Below are 25,143 nucleotides of genomic sequence, written 5' to 3'. Positions count from 1 at the left end.
GAGATGAATCGATATAATTCTTTATGTACTTCCTTTTATTGCTTTAACTAACAAAGAGTTTGAATTTATTTTTAGATTTTATATCTTGTTTTGATCATAAAGAAAACTGTTTTTTCTCATCATCTGATAGAACTATTATCAAAATATTCTTTGTTTGTTTTTAGGTTTATCTACATTAAATGATAAATATGTTTTCATCTTAGTAGAAAATTTATATTTCTAAAAATACAATACAATCCCCTTTTTATGTTATTTGCTTCTACAAATCTCTGGACAACTTGTGTGTAGTCTTGTGAATTAAAAGTTTGACTTTATACTTTAAGTATAGTCTTATCATTTTGGATTTTCTCTTTTCATAGCTCTAGTAAAATTGATTTTGTGTATCATTAGATTTATTTTTGAATTTGTGCATTGTGTTTTAAACTAAAATCTAAAAATGCAATTCTTATTGCGCATGGGTCCTATACTCTTTTTAGCTTTGTATTTTTTGAACTATATGTGAAGACAAAAAACTTTTTTTTAATATAAAAAATACTTTATTAAATTCAAAAAAAAAATCAATAGATACAAAGCGATCCCATTTGGATCCAGCTATCACCCAGCACCCAATAGACTAAAAAACGTGGCAGACAAATAAATAAAACCTATATGCTATCCCCTTCTAGCATTAAGATATCTATATATTTCCTAAGCCTTTTATTATTCCACCCTCTATTCACCAATGTATTTATTATTTTCTTTCCTACTGTATTGATATCAATAGCTTGGCCAAAAATTTTGTTGTTCCGAATATTCCAAATCTCATAAATGGTTTCAGCAATCGCCATTTTGAGAACAGCCGCTCGAGTCCCTTTCCCTTTGGTGTGATGTGTGAGCCAATGTAATTCATTAGGCCAATCACTTGGATCATGGCGAATTTGCACCCATTGTAAAACTTCCATCCAAACACGCTTACTGTTATCACACACAAAGAATAGATGATTCATCGATTCCTCTTCTGAACAGAAACAACAACTTTTATCATCAATCATTCCATACTTGCACAATCTATCCTTGGTTGATAATCTACCATGGCACGCAAGCCACAATATAAAGTTTGCACGGGGCCTCGCGGTGTTTCCGTATAACAAATTCTTCCATTCCTTTCTTTGTCCACAATCTTGCAGTTTACGATATAATTTACCCATATTGATGCTGCCTCGTATCATGAGTTCTTCCATATTGTCTATTTTTTCCAGATCTTCTCGCTGCTTTAGTATGGCTTTCATGATCCAAGAATCGGTGTTTTTCATCTCAATATGCATCAGCTCGCTTCTCTTTACATAATATGCTTGTATCCACTTCACCCATAAGGAGTCTTCTTTGCTGCTCAAATTCCAAAGTAATTTCATCAAGTTAGCTTTATTCCAAATGTCTATGTCAATGATATTCAGACCACCACAGCTTCGCGGACTGCAGATTTGCTTCCAAGCTACCGGAGATTTACGGCTTCCTTCAAATCCCCCGGTCCATAGGAAAATCCGGCAGATTGCTTCAATTTTCTGTAGCACACTTTTGGGAAAAGGAAAACAGTTTAACCAATAGTTAGTAAGTGCAAACATAACGCTATTGACAAGCTGTAACCTTCCTGCATAAGATAAGAGTCGTGCTGTCCAGTGCTTGATTTTGCCTACAATTTTATCAATCAAAGGTGAATAATGGATGGTAGATAACTTTTTACTAGTCACCGGAACGCCTAAATATTTAAACGGTAATTGCCCTTCTTGGAAACCCGATACCTCTAGAATCTCCCTTTTGGTCACAGCATCAATACCAGCACATAACAGGCTGCATTTCTGTGGATTCACCAACAGACCTGTTGCCTTCGAGAAACTTTCATAGGCCCTCATCATCATACCAACTGAGATCTTGTCACCCCTGGAAAAAAGCAGTAAGTCATCCGCAAAACAAAGGTTTGTAATCTTCAATTTATCACATTTTGGATGATAATTAAAGTCTCCATCCTTTTGCATTTTGTACAAGTATCTATTGAGGCATTCCATGACAATAACAAAGAGCATAGGTGATATTGGGTCGCCTTGTCGGAGGCCCCTTCTCGCTCCCATGATCTCAGTCTTGTACCCATTGACGTTGAATCTATAGGATACAGTCGATACCGCAATCATTATCCAATTCGTAAATTGCCGAGGACAACCCACCTCATTCAAGATTTTTTCAAGCGCATTTCAATCCACTGTATCGTAGGCTTTTTGAATATCCATCTGCATAAAACATCTCGGAGAAATTCTCTTTCTTTCATATCCCTTTGAATCCACACTTTTTAATTTATTTGAAACACCCAAATAAAACTTGGTTAATATTTAAAATTTTAACTAATACATAATACTCAACATACGGTTAAATGATACAAATTAATTTATATTTTAAATTATATTTTAGCATATTAAATTTTATGTATTTAAAGAAAACAAAATTACTCTGGCATCGGCGGATTGGGATAGTAGTATATAACCATCCGTGTGAATGTACGGTCAACTTTTTCCCGCCTATTCGGAATAGACGCGTTTATATAGTTCATTAATTATTTTCGATTTTGTTTTTTGGAATTTGATTATTATAGAGATTTATATTGAATTCATTAAAATAGGACACAAAATATATGTTGAAGTGTAGATGCAGCCACATCGAACTTATATAAATTAAACACTCTTTTACCAATAACTGGTGCCAACTAACTACTTAACTTCCTTTCCAAAAAAACAAAAATAACTATTTAACTACGGATTCCGCTATTAATGAAATAAAATTATACAACTACACAAATCGAACCCACTGTTAAAACTGTGTATACAATCTCCAACGCACATCATCATTCATCAATTTCGTTTTTTTGGCACTACTTGATTAATGCATGGGAGGCATTTTCACTGAAATGACGCATGACTGGCTTAAGTTTTTCTAAAAGCATTAGGAGAAGAAAATATGGAAAAAAATGAAACAAAATTTTCCATATGACCCCTGTATTAGTTAACTATTAGTTAATTTATAGATATTTTCTTATCTTTTATAAAAATTATATGAGAGAACTTTTAGAAACTAATGAAGATATATTTTAACTTATACAAAAATTTATCTCATTTTATTTTTATTTTTTTCTTTAAGTGTTTCTAAAAAGATTATCCAAACAAAAATCTTCCCTATAAAAACTATGGGAGGTAGAGGAATGGAAAATAAAAAAGAAAAAAAGGTATATTCCATACTTAAAAAGAAAACAAACTATATCCTAACAATATAAAATAATTTATATCATCATTGAATTACAATCTATAGGTTTATTATCTTTTTCAATAACTATGTACTTAAAAGTCATAAAATTATAATTTTTAAATGATTGAAAATGCATAAAATTAAATAGTAATAATACATGGTCATTAAACTGATATCTTTCTCTAAAAAAAAATGATATCTAAAATGAGTTAATTGGACTCACCAAACATTTCGTTACATCTATTTCAAATTCGTGGAAAATTTAATTTAATATTATAATGTTAATGGTTAATTCTTAATAAGACAAGAAGACCTAAAGAATAATATGCTGATATTTATGGCTCTAGATACCAGAAATATGTAGTTATTACGTTATGATAGAAAAATGTACCAACCGACACATGATTTTGGTCCAACAACAACTACAATATCATTTATGTAACGAACAAAGAAAGAAAACTTGAAAGAAAAACTAGTGGGAGGAACGAGAGGAAGAAGAAGAGGAGAGAGGGAAGAGAGAAGAGAGAAGTGTTCGTTGATCTACGTTGTTTGGAAACCATGGCAAGAGTTCTTCTCGCACGTAATAACCTGTGTCTGTGGATCCATGTGTATTTTTTGTTACTTGTTCATCTCCATGTTGGAACTAGTTTTTACCTTCCTGGTGTTGCACCGGAGGATTTCCACAAGGTCATTCCCTTTTTCTTTCAAAATGTGGTTGTGTCATTGTTGCATTTTTCATGTCATGTTCATCCTTTCTTTGAATTTCGAGTCAGATCAATAATTTTGTCTTCTTGATTTTCTGGTATGTCCTTCCTTCCATCCTTTCTTTCTTTCTTTGGATTTGTTGGTTTGAGATATAAGATCCTTACTCTGGTTTACAATTTGGGTAATGATTGTAATTATTTTGGTTTGATGCCAAATTCTAATTGGGTTTGTGAAATCCGAGCATTATGATATTCTAGGTATGAAATTCTTGCTAATATGAACTTAACGTGTTCCAGTGGCAATCTTTTATACTTAGATTTACCAAGGGACTAAAGAATCTAAATTTTGCAGTTCATGTGATGGTATTTTGATTAGTGTTAAAGGTGATGAGATAGTGTGTGCATGAATATTTCAACCGCATTTCTGATTTATCACGAAGGAGGGAAATATAGGAATTTAGTCATGTGTTTTTTTTTTCATACCTGGTGGATAAGGCTATCGTTGATGTATTTTCCTTTTCAAAACTGTTTTACACATTTTATTTTCCAAAGTCATGTTGACATAAATGACACTTCCACAATTTATTAATTATTGTTTGATTGATCTAGAATAGCTTTTTTCTTAAATTTACATTAACTGTCTTATCTTATGTTGTTCATTGGTGACAGGGGGATCTGTTGAGGGTGAAAGTGAACAAACTATCTTCCACAAAAACACAGCTTCCTTACTCCTACTATTCACTGCCTTACTGTCATCCAGGTCACATTGTTGACAGTGCTGAGAATCTTGGGGAAGTCCTGAGGGGTGACCGCATAGAAAACTCTCCTTACGTGGTTGGTTAAATTTTTGCATCATTCTTCTTTCTTCCATTTAGTATGTTCAATTACAAAAATACTAAAACAGTTTGATTCTTCAAGTTTAAAATGAGAGAACCCCAGATGTGCAATGTTGTTTGTCGGCTAACTCTCAATGCAAAAACAGCCAAAGAGTTCAAGGAAAAGATAGATGATGAATATCGTGTGAACATGTAAGTCACTTATGTTACAAAGCCCTTTTGACAAAAAATTTAGTATTCTATTCTATCCTTGCATTGTTGCAGGATTTTAGACAATCTTCCTTTGGTTGTTCCACTACGGCGACCAGATCGTGAGTCATCCTTGGTGTATCTGCATGGCTTCCTAGTTGGTCTTAAAGGACAGTATGCAGGAGTAAGTGCCAGCTTAATGACCTTTGTTTCTGTCATTGATTTGCATTTGTTTTGACATCGTATACACAAATGTTGACAGAACAAGGATGAAAAGCATTTTGTCCACAACCACTTAACATTTATAGTTAAGTATCACAGAGATCCCGTGACAGAAATGTCAAGAATTGTAGGATTTGAGGTTAAGCCTTTCAGGTTGTATTATAATTCTTTCCTTCTTGGTTGTATACATAGTTTGGTTTGAGAAAATGTTCTCTCCTATCACTTTGTTTCCTATTTTCTAAAGTTTATACAGGAAAACATAAAAACAAAAACAATACAAAGTTGTTTTCACTTTTCCTCATACAAACTTTTGAAAATAAGAACAAAATGTAGACAGAAAACATTTTCTCAAACCAAACGCCTAGTTGATAATACTTCTAACTTGAAATTATTCCTATGAATTCAGTGTCAAGCATGAATATGATGGTGGATGGGATAATACCACACGCTTAACTACATGTGATCCTCATGCAAAAAAGTTAGTCTCAGGCTCTGAGCCTCCTCAAGAGGTTGAAGACAAGAAGGAGATAATTTTTACCTATGATGTTGAGTTCCAGGTTAGTTTCATTATTCGTGGTAATGGAATAAGGGTGCATCTGAGAATTGGGTTTTGATGTTCATTTATTTTTTAAATCTCCAAACATTTTGTAGGAGAGTAATGTGAAGTGGGCATCTCGCTGGGATTCCTATCTCCTAATGGCTGATGACCAAATTCACTGGTTTTCAATTATTAATTCTTTATTGATTGTACTTTTTCTATCGGGCATGGTGGCTATGATAATGTTGAGGACACTTTACCGTGATATTTCCAAGTACAATCAATTAGAGACTCAGGAGGAAGCTCAGGAAGAGTCAGGGTGGAAACTTGTCCATGGAGATGTTTTCAGGCCTCCTTCAAACTCGGATTTACTCTGTGTATATGTTGGAACTGGTGTTCAGTTTTTTGGGATGATTCTTGTCACCATGATTTTTGCTGCACTTGGATTCCTCTCCCCCTCAAATAGAGGGGGGTTGATGACTGCCATGCTCTTGCTCTGGGTCCTTATGGGACTGTATGGTGGCTACTCTTCGGCACGTCTTTATAAGATGTTAAAGGGAACAGAATGGAAAAGAATTGCTCTCAAGACAGCCTTTATGTTTCCTGCCACTGCCTTTGCAATTTTCTTTGTGTTAAATGCACTAATCTGGGGCCAGAGGTCTTCTGGGGCTGTGCCATTTGGTACAATGTTTGCTCTTGTTTTCTTATGGTTTTGCATCTCAGTTCCACTTGTGTTTCTTGGTGGTCATTTTGGTTATAAAAAGCCAGTGACTGAGGATCCTGTAAAGACCAACAAGATAGCCAGGCAGATCCCAGAGCAGCCTTGGTACATGAACTCACTCTTCTCTATTCTAATAGGAGGCATACTCCCATTTGGTGCTGTCTTCATTGAGCTTTTCTTCATTCTCACATCTATCTGGTTGCATCAATTTTATTATATATTTGGTTTCCTCTTCATTGTGTTCCTCATCCTCATTGTTACTTGTGCTGAGATCACAATAGTTCTCTGCTACTTCCAGTTGTGTAGCGAGGACTACCGTTGGTGGTGGAGGTCTTATCTCACTTCAGGTTCCTCTGCACTCTACCTTTTCCTCTATGCTGCATTTTACTTCTTCACAAAGCTTGAGATCACAAAACCAGTTTCTGGAGTCTTGTATTTTGGGTACATGCTGCTTCTTTCATATGGTTTCTTTGTGGTCACTGGTACCATTGGTTTCTATTCATGCTTCTGGTTCATAAAGCTAATCTACGCGTCAGTGAAAATTGACTGATCCATGGCTTGTCAAGGAAATGGGTGGATTGCTAAATCATTTTAGTATAGGTTGCTTTGATGCTATGATTTTATTCAAATATATTTTTCCAGGTATCATATTTGGTATCCTTGTATTCTTTTCCTCTTGATTCACCTTTTCTAATTGAATATGGTCATTGTTTTGTCTGACATACTCATGAGGACCATTATCTTGCTGTCCTCAATGTCTATCTAGAACATATCAGTCGTAAATGTATACCAATATAGATCATGGAAAACAAAAGCAGTTTTTTGTCAGTGAGGACAAATGTGCTATAAATCTTGTTACAACTATGCATTTTAACTTGAGTTTTCTGATACCTTTTTTCATTGAAATGGAGCATGGATTCCTATATGTGTATATATATATATAGTCTTGGGTGAAATCAAATATGAGGCTATGAACGAAGGTGAGTAATGCAAGAGTGGCATCTTGCAGAATTTCGACTCTTGCTTTTACTTTGCTGTAACTAAAGTTCCAAGGAAAACACATTTACCACTGTACTGCTTCGCTTTGGATAATAATCAGCAATGTATCAACACTTATAATGTTCGTCATTAGTGTTACTTCTGCACTAAGCTATCTGTACAGTGGAACAAATGGAAGAAAAACGATAAGTTGATGAATGCAAGCAAATAATAAAATTGCAGCTAAATATTGCAAATTTCAGACCGTACATGATTAAAAATTGGCTTACCGTGATGATCTTCTTAGACGTAGGTTGTTAATTAATACGGAAACGAGAACATTAGTGAACGTCGTGATTAGGAACCAAAAGGAAAAAAAAAAAAGAAAACCATCAAGACCCAACATATAGGAGGCAAGCATCGAGAAAGCCCGTGACGATTGGAGTGACCAAACCAAACAGGGTAGGGAACACGTCAAAAAAGTCATGACAGCTAGGAAGTGGTGATAATTACGATAATGAAAGAAAAGATTCAATGGATGTGACTAAATTTATGTTTGGATTAAAATTGGTAAATATATATATATATATATATATATATATATAAAATTATAAATAATTTCTAATAAAAATTTATATATTTTAAATATTCATAAAAAAATAATCATAAAAAATGTTTAGTCGTGCATGACGTGGTTCATACACTTTATATATATATATATATATATATATATATATATATATATATGATAGACTATGATTTTAAAAGTAGAATTTGTAAAAAAATGAATTAAACATTATGAACTAAAAATAATAAGAATTGTGTGTTACATATCAATCCTGTATCATAAAGTATAATTTTTTTAAAAAAATTATTAATATTCGTGTGCAATATAGTGTGGTTGAAGATCCCATTAACTATTATTATTATTATTAAAATAAAACTTGGGAGAAAATAAAATATTACAGTTAAAAATATTATTAATATTTCATATATATATATATATATAATATTATAATATAAAATTTTATTTTATTTAATTTTGTTATCACTTTCCTTTTTCTATTTCCTTAAAATTAGTTGTTCATCACTTAAGAAATTAAATTTTCAATAAATAATATGTTTTTATGCTTTATTTACATTCTGTAACTTTAGGCCAATTTTTATAGCTAACTATTTATCTATATATCTATATCTATAAATCTATATATTATATATTAAAAGAGAAGGCCAGGAAAATTACTAATGTACCCTTACCTAGAAGCTTGACACGTGTATGCTTCTAGTTGACAAAGTTGGAATTTTGAAAAAAATAAAACAGCAACACCTGTTTCAACAGCGACACGTGAACACAAATCTAAACACACTTGCTTTTTAATACTGGCTTTCACGCTCCCCTAGCTTTTGTTTGTGTTTTTGCTTTGCCCCTTCTCTTTCTTCAGTTCTTCTTCCTTTTCACTCTCCTCTCTCTAAATGCTAAATTGAACCAAAGCTTGCAACTTGGTAAAGACAAAATCACTTGCAAAAATGAGGGGTCCTTTGGGTGCAATAATAGGAAGGTACCCATTAAGTGAGTGTTCGAGGAAACCGACGAAACCAATTGCAGTACACATGAAAACCTTGGAGAATTCTAAAATACAAATAAAAAATCAGAAAAATAAGGATCCACCACTCAGAGATTTGAATTGAAGTGGAAGGGAGGAAGGAGAATTGGGATTCAACGCTTCACGAGGTAACTTTTTTATCCTAAAATCTCATATCTGATATTTTTTCTTCTTTTTTTTTCTTACATTTTTATCTTTTCAGGTTGTAGATCTGGTGGAATTTGCGTAGATTTGGTATGTTCTTAGATGTGGTTTAATGTTGATGACTCAAATGGTTTCCCTGAATTAGGGAAGAATTACAGCTATATAATAATTGCTCGGCTCTTGCTGTATGGAAGAGTGAGTTTTTAATTTCTGAAATTGGAGGCTCTATGCCTTGGATTAGGAGGAGACATCTCTATAGCTTGGAGTTGAAGCTCATGATCATGATCTTACAACCTCCTATTGATTTGATTGAAACAAATATATAATTCTATATTATCTTAGGTTTTTTGGTGTGTTATCATGATGCATGTGTGCCCCAGATGATAAATCCTCTTTTGACATGCCTCTTCCCATTGTCTGCAGGATTATTTTTAGTGCTCATAGTTATGCATTTTCTGATCATGTTCATTAGGACATTTATTGGTTGTAGGTTATGTGTTCGATCAAATGTCAAGATGATATTTTTGGGTATGTTTTCGTATTTCTTATTTTAATTTTAAATTTGTGGCACTTTTAAAATTATTTATTTTTCACATGAGATATATTTTCATTCCAGCATTTTAATAGATTTGTATTTAGAATTGTATATTTATATGTATATAGTTTCTTTTTTAAATAACATTGATATTCAAACACTATGAATATGTGTGTGTGTGTGTGTGTGTGTGTGTGTGTGTGTGTGTGTGTGTGTGTAGAACAATCCAAAGAGGAGAAGAAGAAGGGATTGAATAAAAGTGCAAAAGCATAATCACCGGAAACTATAACCATCAAACCATGTGGCACAACCATGCATAAGATTCTAAAAAACTCACAGCCGAAAATGCAGAACAATCCAAAGAGGAGAAGAAGAAGTGATCGAATAAAAGTGCAAAAGCATAATACCCGGAAACGTGGCACAACAAAGGATTATTATTATTATTATTATTATTATTATTATTATTATTATGTAGGCTGCCAAGGCGTAGACCAAACCACAGGAAATGAGGAAGGCAGAGAGGAAGTTCAGAGGGGTGCTGCACATGGTGCATTTTGGTTCGTTTTTCTTGCGACCCATTTGAGGATTTGGAAAGAAGAAGAATAAGGACACCACCCAGAAAATGGAATCGTGTAATGGTAAGTGAAGATGAAAATATAATAATAAGTGTGGGTGTTGATTGTGTATGTGAGAAATTAAAAAGGGTGGCCACAGTTCTATATTTACTTTTAATATTTTTATCATTTGATTTAAAATGCAAATCCATCAATAATCATTGAAACAAATACACAAAATGAATGTAAATTAAAATATGATCTCTCAAAATCCATGAATTGTTATAAATTAAAATAGAAAAAGAACAAAATATGATAAACAAAAAGCTTCTATTATTATTATTATTATTATTATTATTATTATTATTATTATTATTATTATTATGTGTACTATGCAGAGTATCATCTCAGGTAGCTCAAGGCAAAAATAACAAATACGAGTTAAATGTGGTAAGTTGAATTTTGATGTTTCAATTGTGAAATTCGTGTTATTGTTGTTGCTACAGAGAGACGCTTCTTTTTCTTTTTCTTTTTTGCAAGTTTTTTGTGTGCCTTATTTTTTGTTCTCTGTTTTTTTTTTCCTGGATGCGCGAACACATCCTTTGCTTGTGTTGATTTTTTTTGTATTTTTCTTTTTTGGTTTGAATATTTTCTGAAGGTCATGGTAAGCAGGGTGCCTGGCATGGAACTCATATTTCTGATATTGTTCAGAGTTTTACGGGACAGTCTATGAGGTAAGCTATAATTTTTATACATTTTACTCAGTGCTTTCAAGTTTTCCTTTCATTTGACTGATTTCTTCAGCGGCACATAGGGTTTTGTTACATGCATGCTTACTGTGTTTTAGAACAAAAGTTGTTTAATTTTTGTCAGCTGGAATATTGTTTCATTTCCTGCATGTTGGTTGCTTATGGAAGCTTTTCTATGGTGTTGTTTATTTTCACAATAAAGGTGTCATTTTTATTTTCATGTATGTTGCCGCCTTGCTCGATTTTGATTGTATTTATATTTTGTTTAATTTAAAGGGATTTATGAGGCCTTTGAATTGAGAGATGGGGCAGTTTCTTGCCATTCATGACGTTTCTTATCTCAACTGGAGCAGTTTACCACAAGGCTTTATTTTCGGGTCAACATCCTCAGCATATCAGGTACATTATATCATATTAATTTCTCAATCAATTTTAACAATCTTCCAATTTTGTTTATTGCTGTCAATTACCATTTATGTATTCAGAATCTAAGATACATAATTTTGCTATGTAGTATGAAGGTGTTGCAAGGGAAGGTGAAAAAAGACCAAGTATATGGGATACTTTCGCTCATAAATACCCAGGTATATGTATATCTCTCCTCCAATAGTACTTTTTAATATTTTTTACTTTGGTTTTCAAATAAGAGTAAATATTATCATAGAGTGTAACTCAGTTGACAACAAAGAGTGAACTTGGGGGAGGGGGAGGACCGGAGTTTGATTTTCGCATAATACACATTCATGGAGAAGAAGAGAGAATGTGTACTAGTCCCCATAGGAACTCAACTAAAGAGCAAATTTGAGAAGGTAAACTAACAACTGTCTTGGCCCTAGCAATTTCCTTGAAATGTTAAGTGAAAGAAAGAGGAATATATTAAACATTGCTTCTTTTTTGAGATGCATAATTGCTTTTGTTAGATCCAGAACAAGCCATATATGATATGATTCTTTTTTGAGACACATAAATCAAACTGCAAGTGATTTTAATAATTGTAGATGTTTCATTTTGAATCAAACTGTAAGTTTTCAATCATTTTGAAGTTTAATTTGAGCCCCCACTTATTAGATGCCCCATGAGTTGATAAGTCCAACTGCAAGTGATTTAAATAATTCAAATTGTGTTATGAGTTTTCAATTGTTTTGAAATTTCATTGAATTGAACTGCTGCCTGCTTATTTTCAAAAAGTAGAAATTTATTATTATTATTATTATTATTATTATTATTATTATTATTATTATTATTATTATTATTATTATTATTATTATTATTATTATGTAGGCTCAAACTGAATGTCATTTTTTATGTTGTGATTATTATTATTATTATTATTATTATTAAAATTATTATTATTATTATTATTTGTGCAGAGTATCATCTCAGGTAACTCAAGGCAAAAATAGCAAATACGAGTTAAATGAGGTAAGTTGAATTTTGATGTTTCAATTGTGAAATTCGTGTTATTGTTGCTGTTGCACAGAGACGTTTATTTTTCTTTTTCTTTTTTGCAAGTTTTTTGTGTGCCTTATTTTTTGTTCTCTGTTTTTCTTTTCCTGGATGCGCAAACATATCCTTTGCTTGTGTTGATTTTTTTGTATTTTTCTTTTTTGGTTTGAATATTTTCTGAAGATCATGGTAAGCAGGGTGGCAGGCATGAAACTCATATTTATGATATTGTTCATCCTGAAACTCATATTTATGATATTGTTTAGAGTTTTACGAGATAGTCTATGAGGTAAGCTATAATTTTTATGCATTTTACTCAGTGCTTTCAAGTTTTCCTTTCATTTGACTGCTTTTTAAACCCGCAATGAATCTTTGTGTCCTAAAATTTAATGATACTTGAACTTTTCTAATAAAAGGATCAAAGAGTACAGAAGCCACATGTAATTTCTATTTGGTGAAAGACCATAATTTATTTTCATGTAAAATTATTGACTGCTATTAGTAATTAAATTGACAAAATATTTAAAAGTGTGTATGCAGGCATCTCAAAAGGGTTTAATAGGGATTACCTTGAATTCTGACTGGTATGTGCTGGTTTCTAAAGAGAAATGTTATCGAGACGCTGCATGTAGGGGCCTTGACTTCATGTTTGGATGGTAAGTTTATACTCAACATTCATAGCTTGAAGGGAAGGAAAATTGACAGAGACAATATTTATTTTTGCAAATAAGATCATGTAGTGACTGATGCTATACTACATTTAGTAAGAAAAATAAGGGTCAACATTATTGATCGCTATTAGTTAACGATGCCACTTAGATTGATGTGTTAGTACCTTTTCTTATCTGTGGGGTGATTTGTGTTTACTCAAAGTATATGTCATCTCATAAACCTGTGTAAAATTGAAGGTAGATTACATATGAATTCATATTGACTCCACTTGAGTTTAAAATAAACATTCTTAAGTCTAACCAACTGGATTCAATTGTAGTGATGTGTAATTTGTGCTGTTAGGAAATTAGAAAAGAGTGTTTCAGTACTTCTTATGGATTGCATTTGCATTTCTGGTTAGGTATATGGGCCCACTCATAAAAGGTGAGTATTCAAAAACCATGCGATCTATGTTGGGAAACCGGCTACCAGAGTTCTCCAAAGAAGAAGCCAGGCAACTTAAAGGATCATTACTGCAACACAATATCACTACAAGGAAAATGACTTATACCTACAGTCAAAATCTGTCACTAGAAGTCCAAAATCCGTAGGTAGATGTATAAAGGACTTTGTCCTACAGACGTTTTTTGCGTCAACTTTGAGGGGGTATACAGTGACAACTAATAGTCTGTCACTATAGGCTTTACCTACGGATATATTTTTACCTACAGTCAAATTTAACTATCACTATAGGTAACACCTACTATTTTAAATGTGTAGGTAAAAGATATTAATGTATACCTATAATCTCTAACTGTAGGTAAAAGTCAATTTACTTGTACCTATGGTCTTCTGTAGGTAAATGTCATATAATAATAAAACTAGTTCCTAATTACATTATTTTTTTATTATAATTTTTAATTAAATATACATGAGCTTAATTAAATTTGAAAAGTTACAACAACTTGCTACATACAATTAAATTTTTGTTAGCCTAATTTGTGATTGTTGTAACTAGATTGTGAGCTTTGAATGGAAGAAATCCAAACATATCTTTAGTGGTTGACCTCAGAATTTATTTGCTCTCAATTTGAAATTCAAATTAAATGTATATGCTGTGTGCTAATCACGTGGAGTTATGACTAATGACTAACATATTAACATCACTTTTGCCTAGAAAAAGGTTACAGTGGCAAGATTTAAGAACAAAAAAGGGAATGTTTTTAGAACATGGTTCTTCTATATGTAATATCATGGAACAAAAAAGAGCCCAGTAGTATTAAAATGTTGCATGTGCAGCAATTAATTTGGAATCTTGTTTTAACTAGCTGTTTCTTCCATCATAAGCTTGGCATGCTCCTACCTTTTTCTCTCAGAAGCAACAAATTATAGCAACTCCATGAAGCCTGTTTCACAGCAAGAAAGATATTTGTTCTTAGCTTTTAGTTTTACTAGATATGGCATACTTCAAAGGGCTACATGACAACTATAATTAAGATGACCCTAAAGCCAAATTGATTGTGTTTTCTGTTGAAAGTTCAAAAAGATTACTTTATCTAGCATACTTCTGCACAACTAATTAATTACATCAACTTATAATTAATTAGAAATTGTTGAAGGGTTACATTTTATGAAGTTGATATGCAGATGAGAATAATTAAAACCTAGGAAGGACATGGAATGGTCATACAAAATGAGTATGCAACAATAATAGCCAAGCATTCACATGAAAATAAGGTTGCTTTTCTGCTTCACATTTTTCCCACCCTCATTCCAATTGTAAAATACTCTTGCTTTAGCATAGGTCTTTCAAGTATGTATTTAACAAGTATATATCACCCAATAACATATACAAGAAAACAAACCTCAAAAAAGAAAAATGGGACGTGTAAATTTAACAATATATTATCACAAGCTGGTCCAGTTAATCAATAATTCATTTAGGTGATCCCATCCAGAAAAGATCAATTAGATGACCCAATTATATATTTATAGTGGGGACACAAACAGAATAATCATGTGGTTGATGCTGCCATCATCTTTTCCTTGACCGTGAGAGCCTAAAGAAGGGTCCAATTGCACGAGGGCTTTCCAAATCATCATTCAAGTAAAAGGAACAAGACTGAAGCATAAATTATAACATTCAATTGCTATTAAAATAACATAATGATGATATATTCTATATATATATATAGTTAAAATATAGTACTATATTTCAACTCACCTCTAGCTAAGATTGTTTGTAGTTTGATGATCTTTACCGGTAGAATCATTTGTAGGTACCTAAATTAAAAGAACGTTTTTCTTTGTAAAGTATCATATCATAGTTAAATCGTTGAATAAGTAGAATTATAAATTCATACCTCTTGATCTATAGCTTCTAAGACTTGATTAATTTGTGGATCTTCTGCAAATCGTACTTTAAGCACAGCTACAAGGTTTCCAAGCAAATTCTCCAACTTTTGAATTCTATTGTTTGTATAAGAGTTTTGAGATGAACTTGCTTGATGTGGAAGCTTGCCAAGACAACGCACACGTCCTCTTTTTTCAGGTCCTTTGACTTTTGAATATATATCATTTGTCCAATCAGTAGAATCTTGCGTGCTTTGTAAATTTTGCGAACTCTCTGCTTCAACCATTTTCTTTTTTAGTTCATCCTACATAAATACACCTTATAAATACACCTTATAAATTATTATCATACATCAATATCCTGAATACTTCAATATCACTAAACAAAACTCATCTCCACATTAGTTACTCCCCCTCACCCCATAACCTTCTATTAGAAAATTGAGCAAAACAAAGAAAAAGTATTGAAATAAAAATTAAAATTCTTACAATTACAATAGCAGCCTTTTCAGTAACAATGCTTCCATCTTTTCGAGTTCGAGTGTCAATATAAATTTCTGCCCTAGAAGGTTGCACTCCCTTAGCCTTTGTAGTCTAACATTAGTTAAAAAGATCAATCATCCTATTTGTATTAAGCAATTTAAAAATAAAAAAATATAAAAAAGGCAAACCATCTCATGAATCCGTCTTGGAAGATTATTGGTTCCCATGCAATGCAAGTCCTCATATTTTGAGCGGCTCCTTTTGTTGATTTTGCTTATTTTCTATAACCAACAAATATAAAAAGTCAATAATAAAAATAAACATATAATATATAATTGTTATGTTAGCAAAAGGTTGGTGACATTGTCATGTATACCTGCCCTTTCTCAGAACACCAATAATGTACTAAATCACGATATTGAGAAGGATCAACCCTTGGATCTGGGATGTGAGCAATCATTTCCTCCTTAGTTTTGCTCTCATCATATCCTTTTGATTTCAGTTCATATTTAAATTGCCTCCATTTCAGACTCATGTCATCAATCAATATTTTCTTTGTTTGTTCAGTTAATTCAGGAACAAATCGAAACTTACTCTATTATGAGTATCATTAACAAACAAAAAAGATCATTTTGTTAGACATTAGAAGACATAAAATTTTACAAGAAGCAAGATGAAACAACACTTATAAAGTTTTATACCAGACCTGAATTAATTCAACCATGTCAGTAATATAGTCCTTAGGCATGTCTTTCCAGCTAAGAAAATTGATAGGAGCACATTGGTGTCTCCTTACCAAGCTCCCAATTGCATTCAGTAGAGTTTTCCCTTCCCAACCCATAGGATTGCCCCAATGATCTACTTCAAAAAGTATGAATTCTCCATCTGGCAAGTCCCACACATCTAGCATATGTGTATAACCTCTGGTTCTCTTTTTATCTAAATCATTCATGGATATGACATTTATCAAACACACACACACACAGATTTGAACTATATGGAAAAAAGAAACTCACTAGTAAATTTAATCTTATCATATTCTAAAAGATATTCAACTCAAACAGAATTGTACATATAATTCTAAGCCAAAAAAGCATATGTGTATAAATACCTTTAGTTGAACTTTCATTTGCACTTTCAAGAGAAGTATGAGACTGAACATGACTATCTTCTTGTATGTGTTGTTCTGTTTGTGATTGTTGATTTAGTTAATAAACAATTGTGTTATAAATAATTTAATATAAAATAAAGAAATTAAGTTAATAAAATCTTTATACCTCCTTCAAATTGTGCATTTTCTTCAAGTATAGAGTTGTTATTTTGGTTCACTTCAGTAGAGCTTTCAATTGATTGCTCTTTTGCTTGTGATTGACCATCATTTTGAATGATATTCAACTTTCTGCGCTTTCCCATAGTATGCTGAATAAATCAATCCAAAAAATAAAATAAAATAAAAATTAGATATAACTACATTATTGACTATGATTTTTTTAAACACCATGCCAAAAAATAAAAGAAGAATAAAGTAATTACCTAAAAGGCAAATTTAGATTGCTTGTAAGCTATTTTTTCACCAATCTCCAATCACAAAGAATCAAACTATTGAGGAAACAACGAAACAAATTTTGATAAAAAACGGATAACATCATTATATTGTGAGTGATTTTTATACATAACAAAAAATAAACACAAGAGTAATGAATAATAAGAACAAAAAACTAAAGAAAGGAATAAGAGTATATAAATGTGACAAAATGTTCAATACATGTATACTCAAACTATAACCAAATGTTCAAATAGAACAAATAAAAACAAATCAAAAGAAGTCTGCATCGCTCTCATCATCATCTATATAATTATCATCCTTGTCATGTGGTAAAATGTTCTCCATAGGTATTGTAACTTCAATGATATCATCACTATCATCGGCTTCTGGTCTGATCAAATCATTATGATTTATCTCTTGTAAGACTTGTTCATTCCCTTGATCCGTGTCATTGGATTTCTCATCACCCATATCATATACATCTCTGATTTTAGCATGCACAACAACAAGCCAACCATTTTGTGTTTTATTCTCCACATAGAATACTTTCTTAGCTTGAGATGCAAAAACAAATGGATCGTCACATATATCATTCCCTGTATGTTGCAAATAATTGAAATTCACTAATGTCATACCGAAGTTATCAATTTTGCAACCCCTGTTTATATCAACCCAATCACACTTGAAAAGTATAGCCTTATATTTTCCAGAATAATCCAATTGAATTATATCTGTTAGTGCACCATAGTAGTGGATTTCTCCCTCCTTTGGGTTTTTATCTCTTGAACTGGCATAACTTAATGTCTTAACAGTTACAACAATGCCACTGTTTTGAGTCTTCAAGCACCTTTCACGTGTCTTTGTATGAAATCTAACTCCATTAACAATGTACCCGCTATATCTTCTCACTATTTCTAGTGGACCACGAGCTAACCACTTGATATCATTTGCCACTAGAGTGCTGTCTTGCTCTTCCAATCGAGCAACCTACCACAATTTTATTTCAAATGGTTAAAATTTTAAATGAATTCAAAATTTAATATTATTGATTCTTCCTAAACTTACTCTTTCACGGAACCAATCTGGAAATTCTTTACTATGAATTTTGTCAACTTCATATGGAGATAATCGACGATTTTGTCTCTTGATAAGATCAGTATGGGCTCTATGTAAAAAAGGTTAGAAAAAGTAAGCATTATCATTGATAGAAAGATATTATACAAATATTCAATAAATAAATGAACATGAAAAAAATTGTATTACTTTCGAAAGTGGTCAACATTGTTGCTATTGAAAAGCACATATCTATGTGCTTGAACCAATGCTTTCTTATCAAGAGAAATCCGAGAAGCTCTTTTTCTCTTCTTCACATTGAATCCAACTTGCTTCTTTCTCCCCAATGGTCTACCTCTAGGATTTAAAACACTTACATTTTCCACAAAACATGAGTCATCATTTCGAGCAAATTGATTAAAATGAGTCTCCACCCTAGATAGATATCTTGAACAAAATATCAAGCATTCATGAGCTAAATATCCTTCTACAATAGATCCTTCTGGATGTGCTCGATTACGAACAAATGACTTTAGAGTCAAAAGGAACCTAAAAAGAAAATTTTAGGTTACAAATTAAGATAATATCATTTTACTTTATAACTCTAGAATGTTTTAAAATGATTAAAAAGTATTCATACCTTTCAATAGGATACATCCATCGGTAATGTACAGGTCCTCCAACTCTTGCTTCATGTGCCAAATGGATTACCAAATGTACCATTACGATGAAAAAAGATGGAGGAAAAATCTGTTCTAATTGGCATAATGTTAGAGCTACTTGATGCTCTAGGTGCTCTAAATTACTCTCATTAAGCACCTTGCCACACAACTCCTTGAAGAAACAACAAAGATCGGATATAGCTAAACTCACTTTGTCTGGCAAACAACCTTTCATAGCTATAGGAAGAAACTCTTGCATTAAAAGATGACAATCATAACTTTTGAGACCGGATATTTTGTGTTCCTTCACTTGCACACATCTTGAAATATTAGACAAATATTCATCAGGAGCTTTTATTGTTTTGAGAACTTCCAAAAATGTTTCTTTCTCTTTTGAAGTCATTTGGTAACAAGCTCTAGGAAAATATTGTTTGCCTTTACTTGGGTGCATCTTTGGATGTAATTGGCTTCTAATATTCATATCAACAAGATCATAGCGTGCCTTATCATTGTCCTTTGGCTTACCTTCTAATTGTAACAACATCCCAATAATGTTATCACACACATTCTTTTCTATGTGCATAACATCAAGATTATGACGGAGCACACTATGTTGCCAATAAGGCAATGTGAACAAAATACTTCTCTTTTTCCATGGTGACCAATCCCCAACTCCATGATATTCCATCTGTCTCAAAGAAAAAGCTCCACTAGGTAGATCAGGTGGAGCTCTAAACTCCTGGGTTCCATCAAAATCTCTTTTATTGTATATCCACTTATGATCGGGCTCTAACCAACGACGATGACACATATAGCAAAACTTTCTACCATAACGCAACCACTTTGAGCCAATCTCAAAACCACAACATGGACAAGCATATTGGCCTCTAGTGCTCCAACCAGACAAATTTGCATAAGCAGGAAAATCATTAATAGTCCACATAATTGCAGCACGCATTTGGAATGACTCTTTTTTACATGCATCAAACGTTTTTACCCCAATTTCCCATAATTCCTTTAATTCTTCCACAAGAGGCTGCATATAAACATCAAGGTTCATACCTGGACCTTTTGGACCAGGAATAAGCAATGAAAGTATAAAATTAGGTTGCTTCATACACATCCATGGAGGAAGATTGTACAGAATCAAGATAACAGGCCAAGTGCTATGGGAAATTGCCATAGTTTTGAAAGGATTAAAGCCATCAGTAGCCAAACCTAGTCGAACATTACGAGCGTCACAAGCAAAATCAGGATACTGACAATCAAAATTCTTCCAAGCAAATGAATCAGCTGGATGCCTCAGGAGTCCATCTTTAGTTCGACCAACCTCATGCCATATCATAGAACAAGCTGTTTTTGGTGATACAAAAAGTCTTTGCAATCTAGGTATAAGAGGGAACCAACGAAGAATCTTTGCAGGTATCTTTTTTCTACATTCAACATCATCAGAGTTATATTTCCATCTTGACAAATTGCATTTAGGGCAAATTTCAGCATCAGCCAAATCCTTCCTATACAATATGCATTCATTGGGACAAACATGAATTTTTTCATAAGATAGACCCAACCCTGAAATAATCTTCTTTGTATCATAAAATGATTTGGGCAAAGTATTTTCCTCTGGTAATGCATCACTTAACAGCTCTAACAACATCGAAAAACTTTTATCAGTCCACCCATTTAGACACTTTAAGTGATACAAATGTACAAGGAATGACAATTTTGTAAACTTCTTACAACCTTTATAAAGACTTTGCTCTGCCTCCCTTAACATTTGATATAACTTTTCTGAATTATTATTGTCTTCAGATTGTTGAACACTAGGTCCATTCATAAATTCTCTAGAATCTCCATCCTCCATATTTATATCTGTGTCATTACTCTCATTAGTTGCATGCATTGTGAATGCATCATGAACCAATGTATCCATGTCATGATCAAACTCCCCTTCCACTTGGGATGTATCTAAAGAACTAGATGGGCCAACTTGTTCACCATGAAAGATCCAAGTAACATATCCTTTTAGAAATCCATTACTAATAATGTGCTCATAAACATTCATCCGAGAGCGCCACTTGCAATTGACACATTTGGTACAAGGGCATAAAATTTTTCCATCCTTTGACGATTTCGCAAATGCAAAATCTAGAAAGTTTAAAACTCCTCTAATATACTTCTCTTTATTAAGAAAATTGTAGTCTATCCAACTCTTATCCATTTGATAAAATAACTGAAAAAGTAGAATAAAATAGACATAATAAATTAGTGCTTAATATAACTAAAATATCCAGGTATAAGTCAATCACAACCGTGTTAGCAACTATAAAATTAATAATGTTAGCAGTGAAAAGGACAAATTATTTTAATTGCCTAGCTGGAAACAAAATATGAAAAATAAAACACAAGAATACAAGCATAGCATATATATGTTAACAAGATTAATTTAATGACAATTAAAAAAATCTAACATGATGACAAGTAATTTTGAAGAACCAAATTGAGAGTACTAATTCTGCATTAATGAACCAAAACAATAACTTTGACTCTTGTGAGAATTTTAACTAATAACTAAATGTCTAATGCACTGGAAGCCTACAACCACCAATATATTAGCAGTTGAATCATTGATTCGGTTAAAATAAAAAAATTGCATTGATCATTGATTCGGTTAGCATATTGGCGCTTAACAAGCTACTGGTCAATCAATAAATTAATAGTATATTCTTTCCTTAATGATTACTTCATTTGATCTCATAAGAAAAAATCACATGTTTATTTATTTTTACGATAAATCACATGTTTGTTGAGATTATGTTTTCGGTGATCCTTTTTTATTATTAACTAATTTATTTTATTTAATGACATTATCACCTAAATATTTTCATTTAATTGAGATTGTGTTTTCAATGATTTTTTTTTAAATTTTTAATATCAAATTCTAATGAAAGATAAATTATCTTAAAATTATCTTTTGTTCTCACGAATAAAAAAAACTAACAAATAATAATAGATAATCTTCTAAATTTTTTTATTTAGATGGAAAGACCATAATTTTGAAAAGTACCTGAAATATGATGAGCCCAATGAGGACTGACTGTGTATCAAACCCAAAGCTTCGATACAGATCAACTGAATTTTGCACTAGTGTATATCCTCCAAATTGTAGAAGTGTAAGAATCTACAACAATATATCAAAGCATTACAAATAATCTCATAGTCAAATATTGCAATGCCTTTTTCCGTTAAATAGCAGAAGGAAAGACACTTGCAGTCTATATTAATCATGTTATTGAAGCTTGGGAAGTATAGTGAATTAGTGATTAGGACTTAGGAGAATGGCTTCAACTAGAATTACAACTTTATTGGTAGAGCATATATATGTATCTTGGCATAGACAGCAACATCTGGCACTATCCATCTTTAGCTATCAATAAGAAATAATTTATGCACTAAGCTATGGGCCAATTATAAGATTCTTTCATGGTATATACAAAGTTTTTATCAACTTTCTTTAAATTCTTAACCTTCTCTCATATCTTTAGTTCAAATTAAATAGGAATGTAGGAATGTAGGAATGGCCAAAATTTCATTTGGATCCAACTTACCAGGTCAACAACTTTGACAGCTGCTTTATCATATCTTGCCTTGATCTCCTCTGCCAATGCCTGTAATTAAAAATATATTAAAAAATCACATCTAACAATCACATACTTCTAACAAGCCAAAAAACAACAAAATAAGACACACCTACTAATCAAGTATACATTTCGATCAAACTTAATATCATTATGTTCCGGTTGTGTGATTATAATTAAGTACCCAAAACTAGATGGAAAATTAGGTAGGCAGGCTACCTCAATCCACAAAAAAAATGTGCTATATCTTTTCTTCCTTAATTTCTTTATTAAAATCATAAATATCCTCTACTTGTTTGAGTAAAAACATTTATGTGATAATTTATTTTTACTAATATCTTGATTGTGTGATATGATGGACAAATAATTATATTTTTTAAATACGTGGTCAAAAGTTTATTCTCATAAATAAATATTCCTATTTTATAAGATTAATCTCTGTATGTCTGAAACATAATTAAAAGGAAGAAACATATACAAGAAATTAAAAGACAAAAGTCACCTTCCAATTGAATTTCAAAGAATGACCAAATGTGTCTGTTACAATCACACTAATAATTTGGTTTTGAAAGACGTGTTGAAGATAAAACCACTGCAGAAGCATGTTTATATAATTGAAGCTGGGTAAGACGTACACGTATATAAAAAAATGCACGTAATTAAAAGTTCCAAACATGCGATATTAAGTTCTATCACCTTTTAAGCTTGTCTCACTCCAGTTAACAGCTGGAATGAATCTTCTCTAACAGCTGGAGACATCAATTTAACAGTTTCCCATATAACTTATTAATAAAGAATTGTTATAACAAACTCAAATAACGTGATTGGTAAAAAGTTGAAAAACCAATTAAACATAAAAGTTTCCAGTTTATGCGATAATTGAGAATCCAATTCCATGTTAGAAAGTCTGAGATTATTTAAAATAAAGACACAGAAATAAAATCAAGAAGCAATAAGATTAAAAAGGAAGAGAATCTTAGCCACAGTCTTCCAAGCATGTTAGGTAAAATTGTCACCAAACTAAACCATAAGATGCTTTCATTGTAAAAGTTAGTAACTGAGAACCGAAAATTCACAGAGAAAATACCCTGCCCACTTTTTTATTTTTTTTTACTATGAACCCAATAGCAGCAGCAAAAGTGCTAGCTGTCAATTTGTTTCTCCTAAGTGCTTGCCAGTTTTTAAACCAGTGTTGAAGGCAGCTTGCTTGAAGGACTGAATAAGTTTCAACAGATGTGTATTTTAACATACCACCAAGTGAGCCCAATTTTCTAGAGGGGTTATTTGAAGCTATTGGTCTTAGGTTCTCTAATAACCAGCTCAAAGGCATTAATACTAAAGTTTCTCTTATTACTTAGACATGCAACAAGTGCATCCACATAACAGCTACTTTGGTGCCAGAAACATTGCAACCAAACAAGAGAGAATGAAGAAGCAATTTCACCATTGTTAAAGAAGTGATAAATTGTCACTTGAACTGTATATATAAGCTAGGCACCAACTGAATAGGAAAATGGCATTTAAAAGACAACAGCGTAGGTAATCGTGGCAATGGTGAGTTTTCTATGAACATTGAACATGTATATGGTTTCATTCCATGTAAGCGAAGAACTAGTTGTAGAAAGCTCGATCTTTGAAATTCTAAAAATCAAAACAACTTTCTACATTACAGTTCAGAGGAATTCTATAGTTTGTGATGGTTGTGGCATTTCATCAAACATAACGACACAAAGATTCACAAACCCACAGAAACAGAACAGACCTAATGTGAAGTTAGAGGTAGAAGAACATGGAAGCCGTGTTGATGAGAGAAAGAAAGAGGTGCAAGATGGCTTTTACCAAGAGTGACGAAGTTGATGATGGATATGGTGTCCTGAAAGAGTCATGGAGTTGATGGACAGAGAGAAAGAGAGAGAGTGAGGACTGGAGAAACATCCAAGTGTTAACAACAGTTAGATAGATGAAGTGCATGTCTGGATCAGAGTCCAGAACGTGAGTAATTGGACTAAATCACCTTGGATTGCTTTATTTTCTTAATTTCAAAACTACATGGATTTCATTCTCACCTTAAGTTAACTATATATAAGCAATCATGTAATCTAACTTTGACATAATAATAAACTAATAATAGGTCTGTACAAAGCCGAATCCCAATATTCAACTTCATAGAGATCTAACAGAGTACAAAGTAAGATTCTCACAAAATAATAATTAATTCAATCATACAGAGTGTAGTCTATATGGGAAACTTGGACCAATAGAAACAATGTG

At 32.3% G+C, this 25,143-nt stretch overlaps 3 protein-coding genes and 1 long non-coding RNA gene across 11 annotated transcripts; 2 read left to right on the top strand and 2 right to left on the bottom strand.

Moving 5' to 3' along the window:
* Nucleotides 1-644: 644 nt before the first annotated feature.
* On the bottom strand, nt 645-2,165 carry LOC102665746 (uncharacterized). Its single transcript, XM_006582552.1, has one exon. The coding sequence runs from the start codon at nt 2,163-2,165 to the stop codon at nt 645-647; it is 1,521 nt and encodes a 506-aa protein (XP_006582615.1).
* A 1,531-nt stretch (nt 2,166-3,696) lies between these two features.
* On the top strand, nt 3,697-7,377 carry LOC100804564 (transmembrane 9 superfamily member 10). Its single transcript, XM_003527129.5, has 7 exons — nt 3,697-3,954; nt 4,641-4,805; nt 4,890-4,999; nt 5,072-5,180; nt 5,259-5,371; nt 5,625-5,775; nt 5,870-7,377. Exons 1-7 carry the CDS (start codon nt 3,826-3,828, stop codon nt 7,025-7,027), a joined length of 1,935 nt encoding a protein of 644 aa, XP_003527177.1. The 5' UTR covers nt 3,697-3,825; the 3' UTR covers nt 7,028-7,377.
* A 1,463-nt stretch (nt 7,378-8,840) lies between these two features.
* LOC102668957 (uncharacterized) lies at nt 8,841-14,033 on the top strand. Of its 8 annotated transcripts, XR_414818.4 has the most exons (12): nt 8,844-9,187; nt 9,262-9,293; nt 9,694-9,731; nt 10,214-10,376; nt 10,691-10,742; nt 10,951-11,026; nt 11,318-11,440; nt 11,556-11,625; nt 11,706-11,850; nt 12,412-12,463; nt 13,017-13,143; nt 13,560-14,033. It is a non-coding gene; the product is annotated as an uncharacterized lncRNA (long non-coding RNA). The 8 variants fall into 8 exon arrangements; XR_001388734.3 differs by having other exon boundaries at nt 8,842-9,187; nt 9,694-10,376; XR_005891879.1 differs by having other exon boundaries at nt 8,842-9,187; nt 9,262-9,731; nt 11,718-11,850.
* A 5,077-nt stretch (nt 14,034-19,110) lies between these two features.
* LOC102669356 (uncharacterized) lies at nt 19,111-24,319 on the bottom strand. The gene is made up of 5 exons (XM_041016147.1): nt 24,263-24,319; nt 22,843-22,902; nt 22,302-22,415; nt 19,379-21,467; nt 19,111-19,121 (listed from the first exon to the last, which is right to left on the bottom strand). The coding sequence occupies exons 1-5, from the start codon at nt 24,317-24,319 to the stop codon at nt 19,111-19,113; spliced, it is 2,331 nt and encodes a 776-aa protein (XP_040872081.1).
* Between the last annotated feature and the right edge of the window lie 824 nt (nt 24,320-25,143).

The sequence above is a fragment of the Glycine max genome, chromosome 6 (genome assembly GCF_000004515.6).
Source record: "Glycine max cultivar Williams 82 chromosome 6, Glycine_max_v4.0, whole genome shotgun sequence".
Taxonomy (NCBI): Eukaryota; Viridiplantae; Streptophyta; class Magnoliopsida; order Fabales; family Fabaceae; genus Glycine; species Glycine max.
The sequence above is the reverse complement of the archived record's forward strand: the minus strand, read 5'-3'. Positions and strand labels throughout refer to the sequence as shown.

What these genes read in the sequence shown, in the direction of transcription:
- LOC100804564 (XM_003527129.5), top strand. Translation starts at nt 3,826, where the DNA reads ATGGCAAGAGTTCTTCTCGCACGTAATAACCTGTGTCTGTGGATCCAT. An exon ending in CACCGGAGGATTTCCACAAG is followed by an intron (nt 3,955 to 4,640) that starts GTCATTCCCTTT and finishes CATTGGTGACAG; the next exon opens with GGGGATCTGTTGAGGGTGAA. An exon ending in CCTATGATGTTGAGTTCCAG is followed by an intron (nt 5,776 to 5,869) that starts GTTAGTTTCATT and finishes AACATTTTGTAG; the next exon opens with GAGAGTAATGTGAAGTGGGC.
- LOC102665746 (XM_006582552.1), bottom strand. Translation starts at nt 2,165, where the DNA reads ATGATTGCGGTATCGACTGTATCCTATAGATTCAACGTCAATGGGTAC.
- LOC102669356 (XM_041016147.1), bottom strand. Translation starts at nt 24,319, where the DNA reads ATGGTGAAATTGCTTCTTCATTCTCTCTTGTTTGGTTGCAATGTTTCT. An exon ending in GCAATGTTTCTGGCACCAAA is followed by an intron (nt 22,903 to 24,262) that starts GTAGCTGTTATG and finishes TTTTAATTACAG; the next exon opens with GCATTGGCAGAGGAGATCAA. An exon ending in TTGGGCTCATCATATTTCAG is followed by an intron (nt 21,468 to 22,301) that starts GTACTTTTCAAA and finishes CTACTTTTTCAG; the next exon opens with TTATTTTATCAAATGGATAA.